This window comes from Mustela putorius, unplaced genomic scaffold (assembly GCF_011764305.1).
Source record: "Mustela putorius furo isolate JIRA1106 unplaced genomic scaffold, ASM1176430v1.1 tig00537335_pilon_pilon_pilon, whole genome shotgun sequence".
In the NCBI taxonomy this organism is placed as follows: Eukaryota; Metazoa; Chordata; class Mammalia; order Carnivora; family Mustelidae; genus Mustela; species Mustela putorius.
In genome coordinates, this window is record NW_025422457.1 from 4,900,631 (window position 1) to 4,928,472 (window position 27,842).

Here is a 27,842-nt window from a genome sequence, read left to right on the forward strand (position 1 = left end):
CAGATTTCCTTATATTAAAGTATCAGTGTGGGAAAAACAATAAAATTGGATCACACTAATTTTCTAATATGGATTATACCATCAACAAGAAACCATACACTTTAACTCCTAGGCAGACAGAGTTGTTTGTTTGTTTGTTTGTTTGTTTGTTTTCAGTTTTTTGACCATGAAATTATTTGAGAAGAGATTTTTTTTTTAAACTGCCATTTAAATTACTGCTTATTTCAGAAACGTTATGAGTTATAAACCATTGTTCAGTGGGAGACATTGTCAACCAAACGTCCATGAGTTACCTTGGTCTTCAAAAACTGTGAGGTTAAATCTCTTTGCTGTTCTACTTCACTGCGTACATGATTGCAGAAAGCCACAGAGTACTGGCGACTATAGAAGGGACTGAAGTTTTTGATAGTAGCCTCAGTTTTCCCTAGAAAAATAGGAAAATGAGAAATTAGAAATACAGCCTCTCTTACAGAATAGGCACATATCTGCCCCTCTAAGACACTGTTTCCCAGGGATTTGTTATGAGTTCACATTCCCGGAGAACTTTGTAACATGCCACACGTGCTTTATCTCTCCCTCTCCCTGACGTCATCCTGAGAGACTCGGCTTTCCCTAAGGACCATCCATCCAGCAACCGATAGAAACTGTCTCCATCTTACATCAACAATGCATTGCCAAGGCCATAAACATAGCCATCCTTCTACAGCTACCGTTCTACCTCACCCGGTTCTCCACCTCAACTTGTTCTTCATCTCCCCTACCTCCAGTCATCCAACTCCTACACAGTCATCCCAGGGTCCACCATTCCAACTCCACACACACACCATTTTGTTTTTCTTCAGGTCCCTGAAGCTTTATTCATCTTGCTGATCCACAACCCTGGATAAAATCAACAAACTCTTTCTTCTAGTTCTGCCCCTACGTTTCTGGGTAAATTTTTTGTGTGACTCAAAGCCTTATATAATTACTATGAAGTAGAGGGAAAAAGCTTTGGTTTAACAGTGTAGAGACCTGAGCTGTGGTCCCAGTTCCAGGGAGACAGAAACCAGCTGGATGACCTCAGTCAAGTCCCTCATTCTCTCTGAGCTCCAGTGATCCTAACTATAAAGGCAGGTGCTCACTATTCCATATTTTACTTGGAAACTCTGTGACATTGAAGTATAACCATGAGTAGAGCTGCCTTACAATAGTGACCAGCAATTGCAGCATGATCTCTCCACACCAGAAGAAAATAAAGATTAGGGTCAATCACAGAGGGAGAGGGGGTTGTTGGAAGACTTGAGACAAAGGAAGAGGGAGAGTCAGGCACTAGGAATATTCTTGAGCTTTTCCAACCCGGACTTAGTTGTAGAGAGTAGGGAAATTGCAAAAGAGGGAAAGGGGAAAAAGAAATTGTGGAGGAAGGGCAAAGGAATATCTGAGACAGATTAGAAATCCTCACAACCTTTGAAGGACTTGCTACAAAGTTGAGAGATAAACATAGGCCCCACTGACGGTGCTTATAAGCTGTTAGTCCTTGGAATAAGATATTATCTTGAGAAAAAAAAAAATTAAACCTGATATGCCATTCCAAAATATTTTAAAGATTTTTTTATTTATTTATCAGAGAGAGCGAGCGAGCACAGGCAGACAGAATGGCAGGCAGAGGCAGAGGGAGAAGCAGGCTCCCTGCCGAGCAAGGAGCCCGATGTGAGACTCGATCCCAGGACGCTGAGATCATGACCTGAGCCGAAGGCAGCTGCTCAACCAACTGAGCCACCCAGGCGTCCCCTCCAAAATATTTTAAAATACTTTCATGTGTGGCATAATTTTTGTTTTCAAATTTGATATAGTCACAGAGAAATATTAAAATATACCATACCAGGAAGATTTGTTTAGAGCTATTATGCATGTAGAATTTCAAAAGTAAGTGAAGAGTTCTAACTCCATAGATTGAGACATTCGGTATGAGAACCTTGAATTCATAGCTGTCAATTTCTATACCTATGGAATCATAGGTCCAAACACCCATAATATATGAGTAACCTTTTCATATGGAGAATCCTACTTTAGCTCAGGCATTTAGATCTCATACTATGTATGAAGTAAGGGGGAATTCTTGCTTATTTCCTCCATAAAATGACATTTTTGGTTATATTTATAGGCTTTAATAACTATGACTTGAAAGGTGCTTTGAGACCCATTAATAATAGGTTTTGTAGAAATGCAAATAAAGCTCCTATAATTTGAATCAGGTATGCTTTTGCTTGCTCTGTGAGTCCATGGTATGACTATTAATTAGTATTTGCATAACACTTTAATATACTCCGGCTTTATAATTATCTAATTGGTTAATATTTTATTAGCTTTTACATTGTGCATAAGAAATAAAATTCTCTTTCCTTGTCTATAATTTTCTTACATAGGAGTAGGATATCTTTAAAAATTCCCACAATAACAATGAGTCTCACCTCAACGAAACACATAAACAATTAACAAAATTTGCCCTTTGGGACCAAGTGACCACTATTTTGTCTAACAGAAGAGCAGCCTGCAAATTTATGATACTAATTTTTGCATTCTTGCAAGCGGTTGGATTTAAATGAAAGAAGGTGGATGCCATTTTATGATAAGCTCTACGCTTTGAAACTGGATTTTCTGCCACATCACAAAGGCTTAGTCAAGGATGCCCTGTTTCTACTGAGGTGTTATGATGCCACCACTCCCTCTCACCATATGAGAAAAATGCTTCTGTGATTTGAGCACCAACACACCTTCCACCAGGCAGCATTTATTAAAAAAAGAGATTACAGCTTCCTTTGGTAATTAACCTAATGACTGGTTCAAAATCTGAATGAAACAGCTCACTATAGCATAAGTTCATAAGAACCCGAAAGGATTCTCAAAATGTATCTAGATTTTAGATTAAGCCTATCTAAACCCAAATAGAGGAACACTGAAGAAGATCTTGATATTTAGAGAAAAGTCTGGTCCTGGGGCAACTGTGGTTAGAAGGATGGACTCTGGAGCCAGACAGACGTGGGTGTGAGTGCCATCTCTGCTGCTGACCAGCAGTAGGACCTTGTGCAAGTTAACACCCCACGTATAAAATGAAGACAAGAGGAGCATTCTCAAAGTGTCACTGTAGTTATTCACAAAATAATGCAGTAAACTGCTCAGTATGGTAGCTGGCACATAGAAAGTGTTCAATGATCATGGTAATTAGTAATTATATCATTGATGATGAAGGTGAGGAGCACCCAAGCCAACCTCCAGCGGAAGGTCCTTAAGCTGAACTAAGGAATCAGGGCAAAGACAAAAGCAGGTTGTCTTGTGTAACTCTTCAGCCGGGGCCATCCTGCCCAGCTGCATACAGAACAGCCCTCCCACTCACTGCAGGTTTGAAACAAACATAACCTACATTTTCATAGCTGTTTCAGGAACACTTGTCAGCACCAGAAGGGACTCTCAGTGCATGCCTGAATGAAAACCAACTAAGTAGAACACTGGTATTAATGAACCAGAGTGAAAAGCATGAGTTAGTTATTGTGTTACATTGAGCGTCTCTCTCCCCGAGCCTCAATTCTCTCACCTGTAAAATGGGTAAATTGCCCATTTCACAGGTTTTGTGAGGATTATTATTCTGTAGGTTAAAAAAAAAAAAGTGTCTCAATTAGTGCCTAACACTAGTTGCTCAATGAATTTTGACTATTGTTTCTATTACTATTACTAATAATACTAATAATATTTTGTAATATTACAATAAAGTACAATGAAGTAATAATACTAATAATGTTTTGGCTATTATTACTATTGCTATTACTAATAATAATTACTATTATTTAATATTCCACTATGGAAACATCCCAGTAAATGGATCAGTCCACAGACACCACATAAAATAGCCTCAGTCAAAAGCAGCTTGTTTTCCACAGTCTTGAGGATTCTTGAGTATCGAACTGCCTTCATCCTTTCCCCCTCACAACTCCTGCTGTGATTTAGTGTCACATTCTTTTTCCTAAATTGTAAAACCCCCAACTGTTTTTTTACCAAAAAGAAGCTAATCAATAATGGAAAGACGAGAACCAATGGAGGGCTTCCTCCATGCATCCCTACAGCAGCATTTTCGGCACAAGGCATATTTCCTCCAATCCTACCCAATAACTGCAGCCTGTGCAGGGCGATGCGTTGGTACAACTAAGTCGACCAAGCTGCACGTGACACCCTTCGGGCTAATCAGTACCAGAGCTGAAAGAAGATTCTTCAACAGCTCTGTCTACAACACTTAGGTTCGTTTGATTTTGTAAAAGTCAAAAAAGCATCTTCCGGTCCCTTTAAAGCCATTCAAATTTGTGCAGACTCAAAAACTCAGCACTGTCCTTGGATTCCTTCTCCATCGTGCCCATATTCAGTCATCAGCAATCGTCAGATCTTGTCCCTTCTATTCCCATAATACTTCTTATCCCATCCCCTTGGCCCCATCCCAACCAGCACACTTCCACACTGTAGAGGTCTCTTAATCTGCTCTCAGCATCACAGTGGGGGGCTGGGGGAATGGAACATAAACAAACAAACAACAAAAAGTACTAGCTCTCAGCTCTAAAAGAGGAACAAAGAAAGTCAAAACCAGAGCGGGATGTAGGGAATGTCAGTACTGATACACAGATCCTAGGGGATCATGGGAAATAAGCCAAAGCTTGGTCAGGATGGCAGAGGCAAGTCCTGGGGATTGCCCAGAGTAAGTCCAGGGCTGATGGAGCAGAACATGAAAGGCTGAGTCCAAGATGGCCACCATGGCCCCACTCACGAGAAAGGGGCACAAGTTACTAAGGCCCAGATGTCAGAGTGGGAAATTGTCCTTCAGAGTCAAGTCTTGCCCTTACTGTTCCCAAGGAACTCTTTTGAAAACCTCATGGCAATAGAGGTACATACACTTCTCTGGGTCCTGACCTGACAAGTTTCATTTGACAGGTTGCTATAAGATCACGTCACTACCTTCATAAAATCCTTCAACAGTCCGCGTTGCCCAGAGTAGTAACCACTTAGCCGAGGGCCAAAGACCCTGTGGTCTGGCCCCAGTGGTTCTGATTTCCTACCTTTCCTACTCAAACTAATTTTCCTTGTCCCCTGTACATGCTCATGCCTTCACCCCTTGTTTCTCCCCTTAAATGCCCCGCCAGCCACTTTCAGAACCTTCAAGCTCAGATGGTGACTCCAACCCAAAAAGAAGTTGGTTCTCCCCAGGTGGAAACAATCTCACCTTCTTTTGTATTCTTCCAAAACTGTGCTCCAGTTTGCTACAGCTGTTTAAATATACCTATCTTTCCTCCAAGGGTATACTGTATTTATGTACCCAGCAAATATTTGTTGAATTAATGAAAGAATCGCTGAGTAAATATTTAAGAGCAAAGCAAAGTACAATGCATCATAATCTTGAAACCCGTACTGATGTCCCCAGAAAGGAGAAAAGCACAGTTCTCAGCTCAAATTTTTTTTTTGAGACTTACTTATTTTTTAATTTTTTTTTTTAGAAAGAGAGAGAGTGTGAGAGAGTGCGAGAGGGGCAGAGGGAGAGAATTTTCAAGCAGACTCCCTGCTGAGTGCAGAGCCTGACCACTGGGCTTGATCTCACAACCCAACAACCCATGAGATCATGACCTGAGCCAAAACCAAGAGTCAGACACTTAACTGAGCCACCTAGACGCCCCTCAACTACTTATTATTAAAAATATACACTCTCAAAGCCTGACTCATTTGTTTAAAAAAAAAAAAACAGACCTATTGATTAGTTCTTTTTGAGTTTTTATATGAACTTGTCCATGTAATTATATGTGGGGAATTATTTACAAAAAAAAACCTTCCTTAGTTTATTTATTTGTTTTTCTTGTCCAGTGTGTAATCATGGAAAGTATATGAAGTCTTACATGAGGTAAAACTTACATAAAGTCTGAACAATCTAAAGGATTTGTATATTTTTTGTCCTAGAAGTTTCTTTGTTAGCCTTCTAGTTCTGTAGTAATTCAACTCCAATCGAGTCTGTATTATGAGTTTTCTTTCTTGAAAGATACAATCTATAGTGGTTTATTTCTAGCTTTCCCATCATTTGCAGTGTCAATATAATACATTCTAAAGTCTTCCCTGAAATACATAGATTCCTCCCTGCTTCAAATACTTATAGAAAAACAACTCGTAAGTATAGAAAGATATAAAAAATCTGAACATATTTTGCTATATTTCCATCTAATCTTTTTTATATTTTTTAATACTTGAGAATATCATATTTTATATCCAGTTTCATTTATTTAACATTTCATTGTTGGTTTTTTCCTATATTACCTCCCCAAATCACTATTTCCAAAAGTTGCATTTTTATTGGTAGTATGAAGAAGAAAAATACCAAAAAAAATTTTTTTAAGGTTTCATTTATTTATTTGTGAGAGAGAGACAGAACAAGTGGTATTGTGAGGCAGAGGGAGAAGGAGAAGCAGACTCCCTGCTGAGCCTAGAGCTCAACGCAGGACTGGATCCCAGGGCTTCACGATCGCGAACTGAGAAAAAGGTAGATGCTTGACTAACTGAGCCACCCAGGCGCCCCAAATACAAATTTTTTTTAAAAAATGGATTTATTTTAACAAAGTGGCTATTTCCCAAAAACAGCCAAATCCACATCTGAGATGAGGATTAACTAAGTTTTTGACACATTTTCTTAAGAACTGTTGAGGTTTCTGGTGAAGATTAATTTGGGGGAACAAGAGGAGTAGCTCTAAAAAATAAAATATTTAATATTTATAAAATAGAGTATAATATCCACTATTGTTTATTTTCCCCGAGTTTCTCGAATTATAAAAAGTTTAAAAGTCCTGATGAATTATAACATCAGCTTCAGTCTCGGGCTTCTGAGCATGATCACTTCGCACCTTAGGGTGGGGAATTCAGAAATCCCAATTCACAATACAAAGGTGCAGAAATCTAATTACACAGAATAATGCCCAAGGACTCTCTCTCTTCTAGTAAATGCCTTAGAGAATGGGGATAAATTGGATTCTCCATAATTGAACTAAATGGTGTGTGTGTGTTTAAGCACATTTATTATTGGTTCTTGAGTGATAAGTTTTTGAACAGATTCTATAGGAAAAGTCAAAAATTCTTCAAGGGGAGCCTTAATCCCATCAACTCCCCAAAGCTTACCTGGCAGAAACTCTCCTTTGTGCTAAGAACAAGAGACATATAAACCACTTACATTCTCTGTGATTTACTTCAGACATTAGTCCACAGAAAAGAAATATAACAAACACTCCCAAGAACTTATATTAAATATTTCAAAGTCATCCCAGGACCCTCTCTAGATTCCGAAAACATCTGGATAGAAGACAGACAGGCTTGGGAATAAACAAAGAACGGTTTTCTCATTTCCAAAACTCACACTCACAGAGATCCAAAACTCTTGAGTTGGGCTTGCAATATAACTTGTCCTTGGGCTGTTAAAGACCTTCCGTTTTTTTGCAATCTATGTTCTAGAAGCAGGCCCCTATCTTTACCAAGGCCACAAAGTTTGGCCTGTTAAAGACATTCAGTGAATCCCCATGTACTTACAGATGCTGCATAAGGGGCCAGACCCCAACTCCAGTGGGTGAACAGTGTGAAAAATCATAAATGAAAACCTAACCGAAATGGAGTCAGGAAGTTCCACAAGGGGAGCTCCCACGCCCTACCATTCTCCATCAATTGTAAATCCCACAGGAAGAGATGGACCTTGCTGGTGGCTACAACTTTACTACCCCAGCAAGAAGACAGCCTATCCTTTCCCAACAATAGCCCAGCCAATGATAGGAAGTCACAATTCAGCCAAAGAAGAACCACCATACTTTGAATGCCCAGTTTACTCCAATGGACTTTTCCCCCTTTCCTCTGTAAAAGAGCATTCCTCTCCTTTGTTCCATGTGGATTTGCTTTGGTTTTACTGTAGCTTGCTTGTCCCCAACTGTAATTCTCTGCTACTCCTGAATATACCCATCTTTTGCTGGTAGAATAAAGGGTGGTTTTAAGGTTAACAGCAGAAACAAAAGCAATGTTTTCTACGAATGACTGAGGCACTGAAATAAATTAAGGTGCTCGTCTGCACTAGGTATTTAGTGGAAAATACCTTCACAGATTAATAGAAGAGAAACAGAGGAGACACTAAGAAAGGGAAAAAACACTACCATATTATACCTTGGAATTCCCATTACTTTATTCTATGGAAAAATTAAAAACCCTCATGGTCAGCTATTCCAGAGATCAGCTTTCTAGAACTCTAAGACCTTAAGTCTGCCCTCTTTTTTTAGAGGAAGAAACTACAATAGTATTTTTGGAAGATATATATATGCCCATTTTGGGAGGGTGATGGTATATGCCCATATTTTTAAGTACACATTTTTCTTTAGCCATAATTAGGCAGGAGCTAACTTTAAATTTCTTCCATTTTATTTGGAAAAAGTGCTTGAAGTTTTCAAGATTATTTTGCCATTACCTCACAGCATGCCTCCAATTTTCCCCTGACACATCTGATGAGAATAAATCTTGTTTATTTTGCCACTACTCTAAGCTGTCTAATGTCCCCAAAGGAAGCTACAGATTGGCTGTCTTTTTCTTCATTAAAATGAGAGGAAAACATGTGAAAGAGAAAATTAAACCAATCTGACACCGCTACTTTCTCAGAAAGCATCACAAGAACTATGAATTCAGAAGGACTCCTGGTTGCCCATTAGACAAACTTTTTTGGTTTTGAAGAAAATATATAACTAAAGTTCAGAAAGAAATAATGAGATTTCCTTTGCTGCTTTTGAGTCTAATTATAGTTATTAAAATTTTTCTGCACATGTTTTATCGGAGACTCAGATTATTCCAGAACCCTGAAAATATTCTTTGCTTTCAGATTGCAACCATGTAAATGAACACAATAAGCACATTAAACGTAATCAGCTAGACTTAAGATAAACCAGGCAACAAACCTAGGAATTTTATTAAGTTCTTTCCCTTCCAACACAATAGGTTCTGGTGTCTCTTTCAGGTTTCTCTTTTATTTTCCTAATGATATTCCTTCTGTTTTCTTTCTTTCTTTCTTTCTTTCTTTTAAAGATTTAATTAATTTATTTATTTGACAGACAGAGATCACAAGTAGGCAGAGAGGCAGGCAGAGAGAGAGAGGGGCAAGCAGGCTCCCTGCAGAGCAGAGAGCCCGATCATGACCTGAGCCGAAGGCAGAGGCTTTAACCCACTGAGCCACCCAGGCGCCCTCCTTCTGTTTTCTTCATTCCATTTTTCTTTTCCCCACACAGAAGTATATCTGTTTGAAATGCTTTCTGTTACAGTTTCTACTTCTCTCTCAAGAATACATGCTATTAGTGTAAAAAAAAAGTGCATTTTTATAGATCTGTGTTTGGAGCCCAGATATGCATTGTTTTGTTAGTCTGGGGATATGGGTAACAAGTAGGAGTGACTTGGCTAGGAAAATGAAAGATGATAATGCTAGGCTTGGGAGGGTCCAGGAAGAACTTCATAAACTAGTCAACATTTCTGTAGGCCAGCTAACTTTTTGAAACTATTTACAAGGCAGATAAAGTACTCATTAGTGAAAATTATTTTAGCATGCTCTAACTTATCCTCACAAGAATTTAAGAACTGCCAAAAGGGTTCTAATTCCTGTTTCATTCGGTCAAGCACCGTGTCCTTGGAATATAGTTTTCTGTTAACAACCCAAATATCTCCAATAATAAATCTGAATCTAGCACAGTCTAAAATACAGCTCATACAGCTCTAAAATACAGCTGATTTTGTTTTTTTGACAATCTAATGGTTGCCAGCCAGTGGAACAGTTAATCACTAAATTAAAATATCCCTTTTTTAAAAGATTTTACTTGTTTATTTATTTTTGAGAAAGAGAAAGAGTGAGAGTATGATCGGGGGAAGGGCAGAAAAGAAGCAGACCTCTACTGAGCAGGGAGCCCAATGTGGGGCTTGAACCCAGGACCCTGGGATCATGACCTGAGCCAAAGGCAGATGCATAACCCACTGAGCCACTTAGGTCCCCATAAATTAAGATATTCTTGAGTAATATACATTAGTGAAAAATTATTCAAAGCTATTCTATGTGATACTCTAAAAAAAGAGACAGAAAAAAACCCACCAAACCTTCTAGTAGTGCCCAGTGTTTAGAAAGTATCAAGCTCTATGGAACCGTCATTTTTTCCTGTGGAAATTGCTCTTCTATAAAGTTAAGTTCACACAGTACTTAACAAACGTGCTGAAACCTCATAAGTTTGGCTTTGCTTAGAGTCCAAGCCTCACAAGGTGAGATTCGTTTAAACTAGTCATTATATGCACCACGGAAATTAAATATAAAGGAGAGCTGTAAATAACTAGGACTGCCTTCCACAATAACCCTAAGAAAGCAACTTGAGTTCATTTGGATGGTAGCACGGACATGCCAATGCCAATCGCACTGCAACTTCCATATATTGATGAAAAGATCAAAGTTACAGAACTCTAGAGCTGAATGGGATCATAATAATAAATGTCAAGGTCCTCCTCTGTTCAGACCAAGAAATTAACCGGCCCATGGTCATAAAATTAGTTAGTAATAGAACATCTATGAAAAAAATTTTAAAAATCAGTGTCAATGTTTTTAACAGAGTTTGTCTCTCTATGAATACTACATTAATTTATGTGGAGAATTCAAGCACTTCTTTTTTATTAATGGAGAAATGTAAGTACTCTTTGGTATATAAAAACCATATTGTCAAGAAGTCTTGTGAAACGATCTTAAACGAACTTAAACTGGAGTAGAAAGATGTTGTTATGGTCGATTTTACCTGTCAACTTTACTGGGCTATGGGGTGCCAGATAATCTGAATGTGTCTGTGAAGCGGTTTCTGGATAAGGTAAGTACTTGAATAAGTAAATTAAATAATGACCTCCCCAGTGTGGGTGGGCCTCATCCGATCAAAAGGGTGAGTAAGAAGGAATTTCCTTCTTCCTGACTTCCTTGAGCTGGGACCTTTGTCTTTCTGGTCTTTCCACTTGAACTGAAACATTGGCTCGTCCTGGGTCTCTAAGCCTACTGACTCTCAGAGTGGAACTATGCCATCAGCTCTTCTGGGTCTCTGGCTTACTGACCTCAGATCTTGGGACTCATCAGCCTCCATAACTGCATGAGCTGATTCCTTATTTTGTTTTTATTTTGTTCTACTTTATTTATTTGTCCAATTCCTTATTTCAAAGAAATCTCTCTCTCTCTCTTTCTCCTGTTGGTTCTGTTTCTCTGGAGAACCACAAAAATACAGATATAACCAATCAAAATACATTATTGAATCTTGGGACCCCTGGGTAGCTCAGTGGGTTAAGCCTCTGCCTTTGGCCTAGGTCATGATCTCAGGGTCTTGGGATTGAGACCCACATCGGGCTCTCTGCTCAGCAGGGAGCCTGTTTCCCTCTCTCTCTCTCTCTCTCTCTGCTGCCTCTCCGCCTATTTGTGATCTTTCTGTGAAATAAAAAAATAAAATCTTTCCCCCAAAAAACCCAAATACATTATTATTGAGTCTCAACATAATAATCAGTTTATTTCATTTAATCTATACATATTAAGCAAATAGGTCAGTAACAAAATAAAAGCAATGCAAATGTCTAGTGCTTCAATGTCTTTCAAAACACATTCTGAAATTCATGGAATCTGTATTTAAAACATTCCATTAAGTGATTTATGAAAGACAGTAAAAGCATTTGGCTCGGCTTCATCCCAACTGGCCTAAGTTGCCAGCAAGGAGGCAGAGACCCTGCAAAGCTCTGGGCGCGGGGGAAACAAGCTGACCTTATCTGAGTAACCCTTAATCTTACTCAGGTGTTCCAATTAAGTGGCATCACTGTCTTAAATAAAGCTACAGTCTTTGCTGGCTAATATCATAAGGCTCCCTGGGAAATTCACTAATTAAGAAGATTTTCTTATTTACTGATTAAGAATGTGTTTTGTACCAAATCAAGATTAAAAAGCACTGCTAAGGACCAGGCCCATCATCCACATGATATCTGAAATGTCTTCAACAAAGTTTTTCTGCTCTCTTCTCTGTAGCCTACTTTATATGAGTCAAGAGATGAGAGGTAGTGGATGATATAGCACTAATAACAAGGGTTTTGTCTATGTCTGTGCTTTCTTTAATTATGAACTATTTCAAACATCAAACTCATAACATATATTCCGGCTGTCTGGCTAAAAATGTCTTAACATTATGCCATATTTGCTCAAAATTTTCTTAAACAAAACACTATAGCTACTTTTGTAGCCCCCTTCTACCCTATCCCACCAAACTATTAGGCACCACTATACTCCAAGTGGTTTATTCCTGTAAGTCATCTTGCATTCTTCCAACATATATATGTACCCAGACATAACTAGTAGCATTGTTATACACATTTTCTAACTTAATTCTACCAGTCATTCTGCAGCTTGTTTATGGCAGATAGATAGATCTCAAATATCATATATATGATATATATATAGGAATGATATTTATTTCTAGTTTATTCATTTTAACTGGTATCTATACTTCTAATACATACTACAGTTTATTTATCTCCTTGTTTAAGGGCCTCTCACTTGTTTCCTCTCTTTTTGATCTTATAACCAAGGCTGATGTGGACATATATGGTGCAGAGATGTGAGAGTTTCTCCAGAGTGTGCGTCTAGAACACTGGGGCAAAGTGTCAACATCGTCATCTGCACTTGATATTGCCAAATTTCTCTCCCAAGGAGCCATGTCCCTCACATCCCACCAGCGGAGTATGAGAGTTTCCTACCTCCCATAACCTTAGAAACTCTAGGGATTGTCCTACTTACACATTTTTGTGTATTTTGATGCAGGTGAAAAAAGATGCCTACTATCAGATTACTAGTGAGCTGAGCATTTTTCTGTATATTTATTGCCCACTTAGGTTTCTTATTTTGTGAATTCATATCCTCTCCCCTATATCTTCTTCTTACTGACATGCAGGCGTTATTTGTCAATTTTAGGTATGAATCCTCAGATACAAACATTCCCTTGCTTTTTCCCTATCTGTGGCTCATCTTTTCCATTGGTTTATAGTGTTGAACAACCATTTTAAAGTTTAACGGAATCAGATATAATATCCTGTTCTTTCTGGTTTGTGTTTTTAATGTCTGGTTTAGGAAATCCTTCCTTGCTATTTTCTTTATAAGGATGTTCTCCCACATTTTCTTATAAAAGGACTTTGAGAGTACCTGGATGGCTCCGTTGGTTAAACTTCTGACTCTTGATTTTAGCACAAGTCTTGATCTCAGGGTCGTGAGATCAAGCCCCGCATCAGGCTCTACACTCAGTGTAGAGCCTGCTTAAGATTCATTCTCTCCTCACTCTCTGCCCTTCCCCACCTGCTCCCCCTTTCTCTCTCTAAAAAAGATAAAATTAAAAATAAAAGAACTTTAGCATAAGGCTTTTTACAAACTAGAATTAATGACTGTGTAGACTATGATTTAGGAATCCATACCTTATCATACAGATAACTAATTATTTCAATGCCATTTATTGCATAGTCCACATTTCTCCCAACATGTGCTCATTTCTGATATATTCCAAGTTTCCATATTTGAATGAGTTGCTTTTAAGATCTCTACTATTCCATTGGTCTATTGTCTATCCTTGTGCTCTTAGTACCATACTCTCTTAATGATTATAGTGTTACAAGAACTTCTGATTTCAGGAGAGTAAACTCTTCCCACTTGGTTCTTCTTCAAATTGTCTTAGACATTCTCTAGCCAGTGCTCTCCCATATAAACCCAGGGTGAACTACGTCAAGTCCCATAGGAAAACAGCGTCAGGATTTTGATTGGAAAAACAGTGAATTTGTGATTGGTAAGAAACTGATCGTCTTATGAGGTAATCCTTTTTTTTTTTTTTTTAAGATTTTATTTATTTACTTGACAGAGAGAGATCACAAGCAGGCAGAGAGGCAGGCAGAGAGAGAAGAGGAAGCAGGCTACCTGCTGAGCAGAGAGCCCAATTCGGGGCTTGATCCCAGGACTCTGAGATCATGACCTGAGCCAAAGGCAGCGGCTTTAACCCACTGAGCCACCCAGGTGCCCTGATGTAATCCTTCCATCAAAATTGCTGCTAGGAAAAAAAAAAAAAAAAATTGCTGCTAGCCCATACGGCACTAATGTGCAAACTAGGAAAAGCTACCTTTTCCTCAGCCCAGAGGCAGCCAGGTTCGCATGAGTGGAAAATGCGACACAGGCTGGATTTTAGCCTCCGTTCGCCCCTGCTTAGTTAGGACACTTAGGCTATGAACATCTTGAACGACTGTAGACAGCAGCTCTGTTCTCATTCGTTAGCATGGCCTATCTCTTCATTCATCCAAGTCTTAGTTAATGCTCTTTGATAGCATTTTGTCACTTTTACTCATGAAGATTTTTGCACACATTTGTTAGATTTATTCCTAAATCCCAATTTCATACGGTTTTGTCTTGCTCTTCTGAATGGACTCTTTTTTCCTGTCCATTTTTTGATAGGTTATTACTAGCTTTTAACTTTTATGTGTTTGACTTATGTCCTGAAACTTTAAAAAAAAAAATCTGTAAATGAATTTGTCTTTAAATTATCTTGGATTTTCCATGTACTCAATCATATCTTCTGCAACAACGTTTAAAACTCCTCATTCACACTTCACACACCGGTGACGTTCTAGAGTCTATTAAGTCTCAACATGAAGGTACATTTTAAAACTATGTGGGAATTAAATCAAGTGGGTTATTTCAGTTTAGAAAAAGGTTTTAGGTTCCTAATCAACAGATCCAGAAAATATATGGATAGAGAAATTGATTTTGGTTGCCATTTTTGCCCCCAACTATAATTAGTCCATTATTAAATTTTAAAAAAATCAAGATTTGTATTTCATTAAGGACTCATTAAATCAGTGTGGTTCACCTTGAGTTCCTGTACGTTTTATCAAAAGTCTTCCTTTTAGGGGCAGCTGGGTGGCTCAGTCAGTAAAGCATCTGTTTTTGCCTCAGGTTGTGATCTTGGGGTCCTGAGATTGGGCCCCTTATTGGCCCTCTGCTCAGCAGGGGGCTTCCCTCTCCTCCATCTGCCTGCTGCTCCCCCTCCTCGTGCTCTCTCTCTCAAATAAATCTTTTTGAAAAAAAGTATTCCTTTTAAAACAAATTGTGTAACCGCTACCATGTATTCTTTTTGAAAATTAAGAGATCTAGAAAAATAGAAAATTCTACTTATTGTATTCCCTACATCAGACCCACTGAATCAGAATGGACCCAAGACAGGCTGGAAATCCTGTATTCTCTACATGTTCTTCCAGTTGATTCTTGTGATTGGGACAGTTTGGTATTGAATAGCATTCCCGCAGGTGTCCCAGCCGTGCAGAAGACATAGCAAAGCTGTGTGTTTGGCTCCACTGCAAACAAATGAGCTCCATCCAGCCTGGGCTGGATCCATCACTCTTCAGCAAGACTTTTCTCATCCTGGATGACTGCCTTGTCTGCTTTCCCCAGCAGCTGTTCTACCTTCATCAATGTCCTCAGGCTCCCTTCCCCACTCCCTCTTTACTCCCAGAAGACTTCCCCTTCCCAGAAAACAAAGTCTCAATTCTCTCCTATCCACTATAAAGTCCATCTCCTCATCCACTATACTTTCCTCTTCCCTGCCTCTCTCAAAAAGAAGACATCCCAATCTTCTTCCTCCAAACGCTTACCCCATCAATTATATCTCTTTTCTTAGATTGTCATTATCTTTCTTTTCACTTCCTTTTCACCCCCAAGCCCAAACAGGTACTCAAGTTCTGCAGGAAAACAAAACAAAACAAACACATCTACCTCTCAGGCAACTGCCCTCTGATTTTCCCTTCATCAAACCTCTTGAACAGTAGCCCAAACCCACTGTTTCCAGACTCATCACCTCCTATTTACTTCTTAATCAGCCACTTTCCCCCTTAAACACAATCCCACCGCACAGAGTATATGCCCTGATGACTCCCGCATGCATGTCTGTCATCCGAACCTCTCCTCCACTGTCATATATTTGCTACTGTCTCCTGCAAATAACCCACAGCTCACCGAAAGTGCATTTCTCAGTCTTGACTCCTGAGAACCTAGGAAGCCAGTAATAGGTACGTGCTATGCTTTGACAAATATTTGTTGGATTGACATTAATAATATTAGTAATGTTAGTTCTATACTGAATAGTATAGCATTTTCCCCACCCATCTTCTCAACTTCGACCCACCATGGGACTAAGGGGGAAAACCAAATGAAAAATTAGTTTGCCAAACAAATGGAACATTTATACCAACACTTAAATCTGTTGGGGGACGCCTGGGTGGTTCAGTCAGTTAGGCATCTGCCTTCAGCTCTGGTCATGATCCCAGAGTCCTGGGATCGAGCCCTATGGCATTGGGCTCCCTGCTCAGAGGGGAGCCTGCTTCTCCCTCTCCCTCTGCTGTTCCCCCTGCTGTGCTCTCTCTCCGTCAAATAAATAAATAAAATCTTTAAAAAATAAATAAATAAACCTGTTAGTACCTTTATAATTCTTTTTAAAAACTCCATTCTAAAACTGTTTCTTTCACACTGTGGGTTTATTTTCCCTTCATTAGGGAACAAGAAAAGCTTTAAATAAATAATAATTTGTCAGAAAGACTCATCCTAAAGAATATGGCTAGCAGTATATAGTACATATACTGATTAAGTTTGAGACAAACTGCAAAAATAAAATAAAATAAAAATAAGTAATCTTAAGTGTCTAGATATCTGGTACACACTGGGCTGTCCTGATCCGTTGATGAATCAGGCTGACCTGCTCACAGCAGCCTGGGATATACAGCAGGAGAACTTCCTTCTTTTTCTCCAAATCTGACCTGAACTGCACTGTTCCACTGAGAACAAATCATCAAAACTACACATTTACAAAGAAGGTTGTAAGGCAAACATTTAGATTAAGACCATGCTTACGTGTCACAAAATTACTTGGTTGATTTAATGCAAGTCTGCATGAAAGGGAAAAGAATCAAATTTAAACAGTCTGAATCTCAGAAATTTGCTATGTATTAGAAAAACAAAACAGTTCCAAATTTATGCTGTAAATAATTTTAAAAGAAAGAACATTAAAGAGAAAAGAAGTGAGATATTTGTCATCTGTTTTCCTGTTTTCTGTGAAGGGTATCTGTGGAGCTTTGGACGTGTCTATATTTGGGTAATGGCAGCAGGTGAGGCAGACAAAGCAGCTTCATATTCACTTCCTGGGGGAGGGGGAAGTGCTGTAAACATCCTAGGTAATGAGTATAAAATACATGTGAATACACATTACCTTCTGTGAGTCACAGGCTCTTTCATAATCTCTAGATAAACAAATAAGCAGAGCAAGCGCTAAACAATAACCAAAACACAATTTTTAAACCACACATACTCAAAAATAATCTCCAGATTGAAGGAAATTCCCTTAGGAGGGAAAGATGAAAAGTTTTGTCACACTCAGTTACAAAGGACTAGAAAGAAAAAGAAAAATATATACCTATTTCTTATATGTATCACAAATATTTTATATATACCATATATGGATCTTATTTATATTATGGGTGTGTGTTTTTATGTGTGTATATACATGATATATATACACATATATGTGTATGTATACACAGAAGATATATACATATAGGTATATATGCATGCATGTAAGATATATACATACAAGATTTGTGTGTATATATCTTTATATGTGTGTATATGTTTGTATATATATAATATATATGTGTATATATGTATATCTCAGTTGTTATGGTTTTAAATAAATAAGACCTGCCGACCAAAACCAGGGAAATGAATGGACAGGAAATAAGGCAAGCTTGAAAGAGGAAGTGGTTTTGAGCCGTCGACAAGAGAGAATGGAGGAGTAGGAAACCCACAGATGTGTAAAAATGGAAAATCAAGGGCTTTATCTTAAGAGAGAGACTCAGAGTCCATGACTAGATTATCACAAAGATGCATAACTCAACCAATTAGTCTTTTGTGGCTATTTAAAGAGACGGTAAGAAGATATTCAAGAGAGACCAAAAAGAAGTTGTATATAAGATCTTTTAAATTTCCCATCAAAATATATGGAAATCACTAAATCATTAAAAAATCTCAAGAAAGGGACACTTGGGTGGCTGAGTTGGTTAAGCGTCTGCCTTCACTGGTCATTATCTGGAGGTCCTGGGATTAAGCCCCACATCAGCTCCTTGCTCAGCAGGGAGCCTGCTTCTGCCTCTGCCTGCTGCTCCCCCTGCTTGTGCTCTCTCTCTCTGACAAATAAATAAATAAAATCTTTTTTTTTTTAAAGATTTTATTTATTTATTTGACAGACAGAGATCACAAGTAGGCAGAGAGGCAGGCAGAGAGAGAGAGGAGGAAGCATGACCTGAGCCGAAGGCAGAGGCTTTAACCCACTGAGCCATCCAGGCGCCCCAATAAATAAAATCTTTTTTAAAAAATCTCAGTGAGGGACGCCTGGGTGGCTCAGTTGGTTGGACGTCTGCCTTCGGCTCAGATCATGATCCTGGAGTCCCGGGATCGAGTCCCGCATCGGACTCCCAGCTCCATGGGGAGTCTGCTTCTCTCTCTGACCTTCTCATTCATGCTCTCTCTCACTGTCTCTCTCTCAAGTAAATAAATAAAATCTTTAAAAAAATAAAAATAAAAATAAAAAATCTCAGTGAAACATTTTAAATGTGAAATAAGAACATCTCTCTTTTGATTATATAACCATCTGGGATTATTTAAAATCCAGTAGTTTGACCTTAGATACAGTAATTATTATAAAATGTGGTAGTTTATCTGCTGCTTTAAAGCTATATAAAAGTTGATGCAAATAAAATTTGCATCCATAAAAAAGTAACATAATTCCTGATCTAAGATCAGGGAAATAAAGTATTGTATATTTCAATTGAATGCAAACATTAAAATGTATTTGTGAAAGGAAACTAACATGTAAAAATGCACATCAGAAAAGTAAGCAACACCAAGAAAAAAGTGAACATAGACTTTCATAGAGAGGGAGATCACAAAGAAGTAAAAGAAACAAAACCAACTGGACAGAGAAAAAAAGACTGGAAGGAACTATATTAATACAATAACAGTTTTTATCATTGAGTAATGGACCCATGGATGAATTTTTTCCCTTCTGTTTTTATGAAGGGCCATGCTTTGTAGGCATATTTTATTTTTGAGTGGGGAAAAGCGAAACTTTCTCCAGAGAAACAGTACAGACAAAATAATAACCTGCTTAGTAAAGGTCTGAAAACCCTGGGTAGAGAGCACACAATTACACAAATAAAACCATTCCGTATTATTAAACTAGTATTTAAACTCAAGGCAAAAAAGTGCCCCTGTTAACTGACAGACCATGGCATAATCAAGCCAATATTTTAAGAATAGTAATAATTAATAGTAATCCCTGCAAAAGCATCAATTCTGCCATCATTTTCAAGAACATTCAGTCAGCTGAAATAAGCAATTGATTTAGCTCAATTATAATTCTGTGCTTGGGTTATTTTATGCATGTAGCCCCAATTTTAAAGAGCCAGTAATTATATAAAAATACCCATTTGGGCTTGACTGTTTCTTTTCTAATTTTTTGCTTCTATAATTATGATTCTAATACATGATTTTGTCAAATATAGTAAATGTTTATTAAGTGCCCATAATCATAGGAAATGAATTCATGCAGGTCAAAGCAGAAGGAATAATTCCCCCACTCTCCATCCGCTCTGGTTACCTTCTTCACTACCGTCATTCTCCTATGAGGCGCACTGACCCCCTGCCCCCTCCCTGCTGTCCCACTCCATCTCCACACAAACAAGCGACTGTCACTATGGAAATATCTCACAGGGCGCCTGGGTGGCTCAGTGGGTTAAGCTGCTGCCTGCGGCTCAGGTCATGATCTCAGGGTCCTGGAATCGAGTCCCGCATCGGGCTCTCTGCTTCCTCCTCTCTCTCTCAAATAAATAAAATTAAAAAAAAAAAAAAAAAAGGAAATATCTCAAACACACTAGGGAGTATAACAGTTATGTAAAGTAGAATGGGGTGCCCAGGAGGCACAGTTGGTGAAAAGTCTGACTCTTGGTTTCAGCTCAGCGCCTGATTCTGGGTCACGTGACTGAGTCTCGCTCTGGGCTCTGCGCTCAGTGCAGAGTCCGCTTGAGAGTCTCTCTCCCTCTGCCCCTGGTGCTTGTGCTCTTTCTCTCTCTCTCTCTCCCTCTCTCTCTCTCTCAAATAAACAAATAAATCTTTAAGAAAAATAGGCATGTTGGGGGCGCCTGGGTGGCTCAGTGGGTTAAATAAAGCCCCTGCCTTCAGCTCAGGTCATGATCCCGGGGTCCTGGGATCGAGCCCCGCATTGGGCTCTCTGCTCAGCGGGGAGCCTGCTTCCCTCTCTCTCTCTCTGCCTGCTTGTGATCTGTCTCTCTGTCAAATAAATAAATAAAATCTTAAAAAAAAAATAGGCATGTAAAGTACAATTAAATAAAATCATTTGTCTTGGGGCACTTGGGTGGCTCAGTGGGTTAAAGCCTCTGCCTTCCACTCAGGTCATGATCCCAGGGTCCTGGGACTGAGCCCCGCATCGGGCTCTCTGCTCAGCGGGGAGCCTGCTTCCTCCTCTCTCTATGCCTGCTTCTTTGCCTACTTGTGATCTCTGTCCGTCAAATAAATAAATAAAATATTTAAAAATAATAATAATTGGGACGCCTGGGTGGCTCAGTTGGTTAAGCAGCTGCCTTCGGCTCAGGTCATGATCCCAGCGTCCTGGGATCGAGTCCCACGTCCGGCTCCTTGCTCAGCAGGGAGCCTGCTTCTCCCTCTGCCTCTGCCTGCCATTCTGTCTGCCTGTGCTCTCTCTCTCCCCCTCTCTCTCTCTCTGATAAATAAATAAAATCTTTAAAAAAAAATTAAAAAAAAAGAAATACTTAAAAATAATAATAATAAAATAAATAAAAATCATTTGTCTTAAAAATTCATTACATTTGGCTTCTGGTTTTCCGTTCCCATCTATGACCTTGGTATCATGGGTTGTCCACAGAAAGTCCCTTCCTTGGAATTCTACTGAGTCCTTTTCTAAATCCCAGACTACTTTACTTTTTTGGTCAGCATTATTGTAGCATAATCTACAGATAATAAAATTCACTAACTTTAAGAGTACAATTCAATGAGTTTTGACAAAAGTTTATATTGTATAATCACCACATGATCATGATATATTTTTATCACTCCCAAAACACAATTAAAATAAGAACAATTCATGTTATTTAACAAACAATTAATTTTATTCTCCTTTAAATATTTAACATTTAAAATGTTTCTAAATAGTGTTGTCCTTTGACTAAGTGCGATTTAGTAAGCCTGGTTTCTAAAAGTTTGGAAAAGAAGTCTATGCCACTTATTTTCTGTGAAAAGCAACTTCATAGAAGAATGCTTCTAACGTCAAGAAAAGAAGAAATCTGTTTTAAGGCACTCGTTTAGTTTTGAAGGAGTAAACTCACTTGTGTAAGAATTTCCCTCTGAAATTTTTCCCCGCCAAATAGATTGTACACTTAAAATTAAATTGGGGTTTTATTCTGCTTTGTTTTGTTTTGTTTGCTGAATATAATAATAAAACAAATGCTGGTCAATTATGTCAGCTCCATTAATGCTTAGTCAAAAGTGTTAAAGAGTATATCTTCTAGATTAGATTATCAAGAAATGCTAATAGGAAGATTTGTCTAACTTGCACTGAACATTGTGTTTGATGCTTTAAACATCATCACATTTCTGGGCACCTGGGTGGCTCAGTGGGTTAAGCCTCTGCCTTCGGCTCATGTCAGGATCTCAGGGTCCTGGGATCAAGCCCCGCATCCCTGCTGAGCAGAGAGCCTACTTCCCTTCCTCTCTGCCTGCCTCTCTGCCTGCTCGTGATCTCTGTCAAATAAATAAATAAAATCCTTAAAAAAAAAAAAAAAAAACAAGATCAAGAACCTTTCCGCCCCAAGAGAAGCCCGAAGGACATCGCCAGGATGAGTACACCGAACACCCTGCTGACATTGTCCTCTTCATGCTCCCGTGACCAAAACCACTGTTCTATCTCCCTTACCCCATACCCTCCTGCAGACCTTTCCCACTATCTAGCCAGTCTGCCGCGTCTTTCTTTATCCTCTTGGACAACAGCCTGCACGGTGTTTATTTGTTTGCTTGTTTTTTAAATTTTATTTTACCAGTAAGTGACTAGAGAAAAAGAGGTAGGGTAACACTCAAATCTATCTAATCGGCTATGAAATCAGAGTCTTCCAAGATGGAACTCTAGGCACTGCTGAGAGGGAAGTTTGACCTTCATTCAACTCAGAGCAAAGGCTGCCAAAATAGCGATGTATCTCTCAACCTTCCGCCTGGAGGATAAAAGAACTGACGGTTTGATTTCTCTCGGCAGGTCTCCCTCCTCTCTATCTGTGGGGCCCGCTCTGCAGAACCAGGATGCCTGACTTGAGCACACTCACAGTGATAAGAGTGACACCGACTCACGGAGGATAAGTTGTGTGATTTCCACATAGGTTTTCCTGTATGACTATGAAAAGATAAGCTTTACCAAATAAGAACAAGCAAGAAGTCCATCCGATGAGAAAGGCACAAAATCATCCTCTGAGGAAACTCCTAACTGGTACGTAGTATGGTGGAATGGAACCAAGGCCTAGAGATGTGCAATGCTTCTGCCTATCTAGATACGCACAACCGCCAACCTGGGAAACAAAGTTGAAGAGTCTGGACGCCCGGTGCTTCAACCTCCCCTCTGGCAGAGCTGTTTGGTCAGATGACTGTGGTCACCAAATGTGCATGATGGTTTCAGGACACATGTTAGTGCACATCAAGAAACCAGAACCACAAGGGGATGTGGCTCGACTAATTTAGTCTTAGCGATAGAAGCAATATTTCAGCAAGAAGTAGGAGGGTCTCTGGCCATGTTTTAAAATAAATGTGCTCCACTGCTCTGAAAATGCACATTTTCTTCACATTTTAACAACTCTACCTCGGGAGTATGTATTATAATCAGCGGAGCCAGAACTGTCTGCCTGTGGATGTAGCTATTATGACCTGGTTACACGCACACAAACTTGGTGAAAACTTGGTGACAGCTGTCCACGTTGCAGTCACTTTAACTGAGCATTGTTCAGTTAGCAGTCACTTTAACTGAGTATTGTCCAGCTATGGACAATCATTGGACGTCATTGTCATTTTTACATGTCTTTAGAAGATTATACTGATTTGATATCAGAATGAAAAATTACTGCGCAAATAGAAAGGCAGGGGAATGATGTTGTAGGACACATTCAACATTAGCAGAATAAATATTTATCTTGGGAAAAACAACCACAATCCTTGAATGGCAAAGCAACAGTTAATTGTCTTATGGGATCTAAACAAGAGCTAGAAGTGGTTGAGTTGCATTTTGTGCAGAGATCCATGAAAAGGGTGGTCTAGGGGTGCCTGGGTGGCTCAGTGGGTTAAGCCTCTGCCTTCAGCTCAGGTCATGATCCCAAGATCATGATCCCAAGATCCCAAGAGGTCAAGATCGAGCCCCACATCGGGCTCTCTGCTCAGTGGGGAGCCTGCATCCTCCTCTCTCTCTGCCTGCCTATCTGCCTGCTTGTGATCTCTCTCTGTCAAATAAATAAATAGATCTTAAAAAAAAGAAAAGAAAAACAAGAAAAGGATGGTCTGCCTCATGCCACACAATAAAAGTGAAAGCAGGCCATAGGGCCAAATACCTCCAAAGAGATGCAAGAAATGCCAAAGTGGGGGCGCCTGGGTGGCTCAGTGGGTTAAAGCCTCTGCCTTCAGCTGGGGTCATGATCTCAGGGTCCTGGGATCAAGCCCCGCATTGGGCTCTCTGCTCAGCGGGGAGCCTGCTTCCATCTCTCTCTCTCTGTCTGCTTCTCTGCCTGCTTGTGAGCACTGTCAAATAAATAAATAAAATCTTAAAAAAAAAAAAAAAAAGAAATGCCAAAGCGATGATAAGCCAGTACAGCCGATTCAGGTTTAGTGCAGGATGACTGTTAACATAATGGGCAGAACTTTTTTTCTTCTTAATGGTACATAAAATAGTGGCGCACTTATAATTGAGGTCACAAGCAGATCAATGAAATACCACAGTCAAGTCCGTCTTCAGCATCCTCCTCTCTAGGTAGCCCAATACATTCCCCAGTTGTTCCTGCCTCTTAGTATTACCTCTCTCAGGGATACTAATATTTAAAATATAATAATAAAATGAAATATGGAAACTGCTTTTGCTTTATTCCTTCAAAGAATCCAGCATATGGAAAATCATGGGTTCAAATACATTTGGCTACTTTACTGGTGGCCAGGGAGCACTCACCAATTTCATTCAAAAATCATGAATTCTCCCCTTTTGAAAAGGTAGCTTCTTTGACTTGAATTTCATGATATTTTTTTCAAAAATCTTGAAAGCTATTAATGTTTAGTATAGGATTTAAGAAAGACGAAGCTTGGGCATAATTGAAGAAAAACTTACCTCCCTCTCTATGCCTCCAGTCTCTTTATATCTGTTTTCTTTAGCATATAGAAAAAGCATCTCTTTATCTACACCAAGGGTTGCCCAAACCCCTCCAAAAATAAGTAGTAACACATCAGATGGTAATCGTAATGGTAAACTCTCAATAACCCAGAAAGCATGACCCAAAAAGTCCCTTCTCTAAAATTTGACTGGAAACAGAGGACTTTTGAAAAGTAGACTGGGGGCACCTGACTGGCTCAGTTGGTAGGGCATGCGACTCTTGATCTCAGGGTCATGAGTTTGAACCCCACATTGGGGGTGGAGCCTACCTAAAAAAAAAAGTAACTAGACTGAATTAAATACAAACTGTCCCAAACCCTTTCAATACCCATGTTATATTCCCAGCTTACATTTTATTCTTACTTCTACTACTTCCTCACTAGACTACTGTTCTGCCAGGATAAGCAGCGCCTTCCCATGTCCCTCTACCTGGAATACCCTTTCTCCAAGTCCATTGCAATCTTTCAGAATCCTACCCAGCCTTCAAAGTCCATTCATTCAATGTATATTAAGCACAGTCTATGTGTGGAATTCTAAGGATAAAAAAGTAATTTGAAAGGTTCTGTGCCCCGAAGGAGCCACCCATCTGACCTAACTTTTATGCCCTGTCTTCCACAAAGTCCCATAGATCCACTCAATCCCCTATGACCTCTCCTTCCTATAAATCCACTTCTCTTGTATTATTTCAACTTAACAGTCTCTTACTGATCTCCTAATTATACCAGAGATATTACTGGATACTTTCACATACATTTAAATTATGTAATCCATACAAGAACTTCACTAAGTAGAGTCTCCACAGACCCACCAGGCTCATGGGAAAACCAATGCTCGTAAATACACATTCATGGTGAATGTCCTATTAAGCATCAGAACCAAGATCTATTGGCTTCTGTAGCCAGGGCTCTTTGCATAATTTTTCAGCAGCATTCTCTAGATTTTATTATTTATGCAATCATCTTACCTTCTTGATTATAATAATTTCTTTTTTTAATTTATTTTGTGTTTCTCATTTTTATTTATTCTTGTTTTAATAAGAATTGAATCTTATTCTAAATTATAGTTGGAACACCCAACCCTGTGAAATATCTGGTGCTTAAAATGTGTTCACAGGGTACCCGGGTAGCTCAGCTGGTTAAGCAACTGCCTTCAGCTCAGGTCATGATCCTGGAGTCCTAGGAACTAGTCCCGTATCAGGCTCCCTGTTCCCTAGGGAGTCTGCTTCTCCCTCTGACCTCCCCCTCTCATGCTCTCTCTCCCTCATTCTCTTTCTCTCCAAAATAAATAAATAAAATCTTTAAAAAAAAATGTGTTCACAAAACAAAAACTGTGTTCCAAGTATTCTGGTGAAGGGCAGCCAGCCCAGTTCATAATGATGCAGAGAACAGCCTCCTCCCTGATATCATGAGAAATGGGGACATGAGAAATGGGGACCCTTTTGGTATGTCAGGAAGAGAGGAAAGATGAGAGCTCTAAAGGGCCTCAGAATGTGCATGGGAGCTCACTGGTTCATGGAAGGGTAAGCCATCTGTGCCTGCCTGATTGAGATGATGCCTAAAGTCAGCAACGTGCTGAGAACATACTAAAAGAAAAAATATGAAAAAGAGTATAGAAGTTTGCAAGAATTCAGACTGGTCTGATCAAGTTCTGTTCACAGATGGTAGGTGAAATGTAGGTACCTGGGACCAAAGAAAGCCTCGGTGGGTAAATTCCAAAGTCTGAATACAGGGACACCAGATTAGTCAAGAACTAAGTTGGTTTTATTTTGTTTTGTTTTCCAGCTTTGACCAGAACCTGGAATCCAGGTTCCTCCTTCTCCAGGGCTAACATAGCTGAGAAAGAGCTCAGCTTGTGTCTAGAGGTAGAAAAAGCTACACAGCTTTTTAGAAAGAAAGGCCTACAGGTCATGGTTGAAAGCAAATACAGACTAGAAAGACGGGTTTTCAGAGTTGGAAGGATTCGTAGCTATTATCTCATCAAACCTACTCTTGTGGTAGACACAAGAACAGGGGAAAGTTGAGACTATTTAAAGGTTTACACTTACACTAAGCTAATTAAATAACATGAGTTTGCCCATTTATAACAGGCCTCATCCAAATACAGCTGTGCTCCCGGGTCACCGGAGGGACAGCCATTTGCACCCAGAAGGAATGCTGTGCGCCCTGCCTGAACCGTAACGGATCCTGGGATCATAGGATCACTCACCGGAGAGGAAAGCTACTGGAGTGCTCCCCGATTTGGGAGTATAGTTCCAGAGGCAGACACTATTTTTGATCCCCTGTAACATGCAAGTAAAATGCTTTCCAGGGCAAGTGGCACGAAGAGCCACCCCAAGGAGCACTCCGTTTGTGGGGTCTCATATTTACCACATTCCCAGATATGCCTCCCAATACGTACCTCACTGCCTCCCAATATGTACCAGTTTCCTGTGGTGTTTGTAACAAATTACCACCAACACAAAATAACAGCAAGTGTTCTCTCTCAGTCATGGGGGCCAGAAATCTACGGCTATTGTCACTGGGATGAAATGAAGGTGTCAGCAGGCCCACCCTCTCTCTGGAAGGACCACACTTCTCATGAGTGTGTGTATGTGTGTGTATATATATATATGTGCATGTGTATAATGTGTGCTTGCATGTGCACACGCGCGAGCCTCCCTCTGCCTCACTTTTCTAAGAACACATGCGATTGCATTTAATCACCTCTCAAGAACCTTAACTTAATCACATCTGCATACATGTGTCGGGATTAGGGACATTCTTCAGTCTACTGAGCCATGCTCACAAAAGCCCACTCTTAATATAAAAATAGTTTCTGTTAACATAAACTGTTAACATAAAAATACTTTCAATTAAAGAAACTCAGGGTCTCGTAGGAAGCCGTACTGCATGGTTCCTCCATCCTCTTCCTGTTCCTCCTTTGATACTTGCACAGGCACATTTTTGTAAGGATTTGTTCTAAGTTCATCTATGGAGGCAATAAATGTTAGGCACTACAAACATTCAAAAATCTAATAAAACTCTCTAGGTCTTCATTTCTGACTTGTTTTGGCGACAGAATTTAAAGCTCCTTCTGGAGGTTTGGGATAACCTCACGGTTGTCCTATAACAACCCTTCTACTTCAGGAAGCGTCTCCTCTTCTTTGGCTTCTCTATGCCACCACCCAGAAAAGATCAAGGGACCTTAGTCCCTCCCAGACTGTTGGAGCTTGTATACTGTATGTTGTTTGGTTCATTC

General features: G+C 39.5%; 1 protein-coding gene across 1 annotated transcript in view; it reads right to left on the reverse strand.

The window, feature by feature from the left end:
- Positions 1 to 27,842, reverse strand: part of NIBAN1 (niban apoptosis regulator 1) — a 159,936-nt gene that overhangs the window by 94,785 nt on the left and 37,309 nt on the right. The window contains exon 2 of the mRNA XM_045074338.1: positions 294 to 424. Within this exon, the coding sequence (XP_044930273.1) occupies positions 294 to 424 (131 nt within the window). The remainder of the gene's footprint in view (positions 1 to 293; positions 425 to 27,842) is intronic.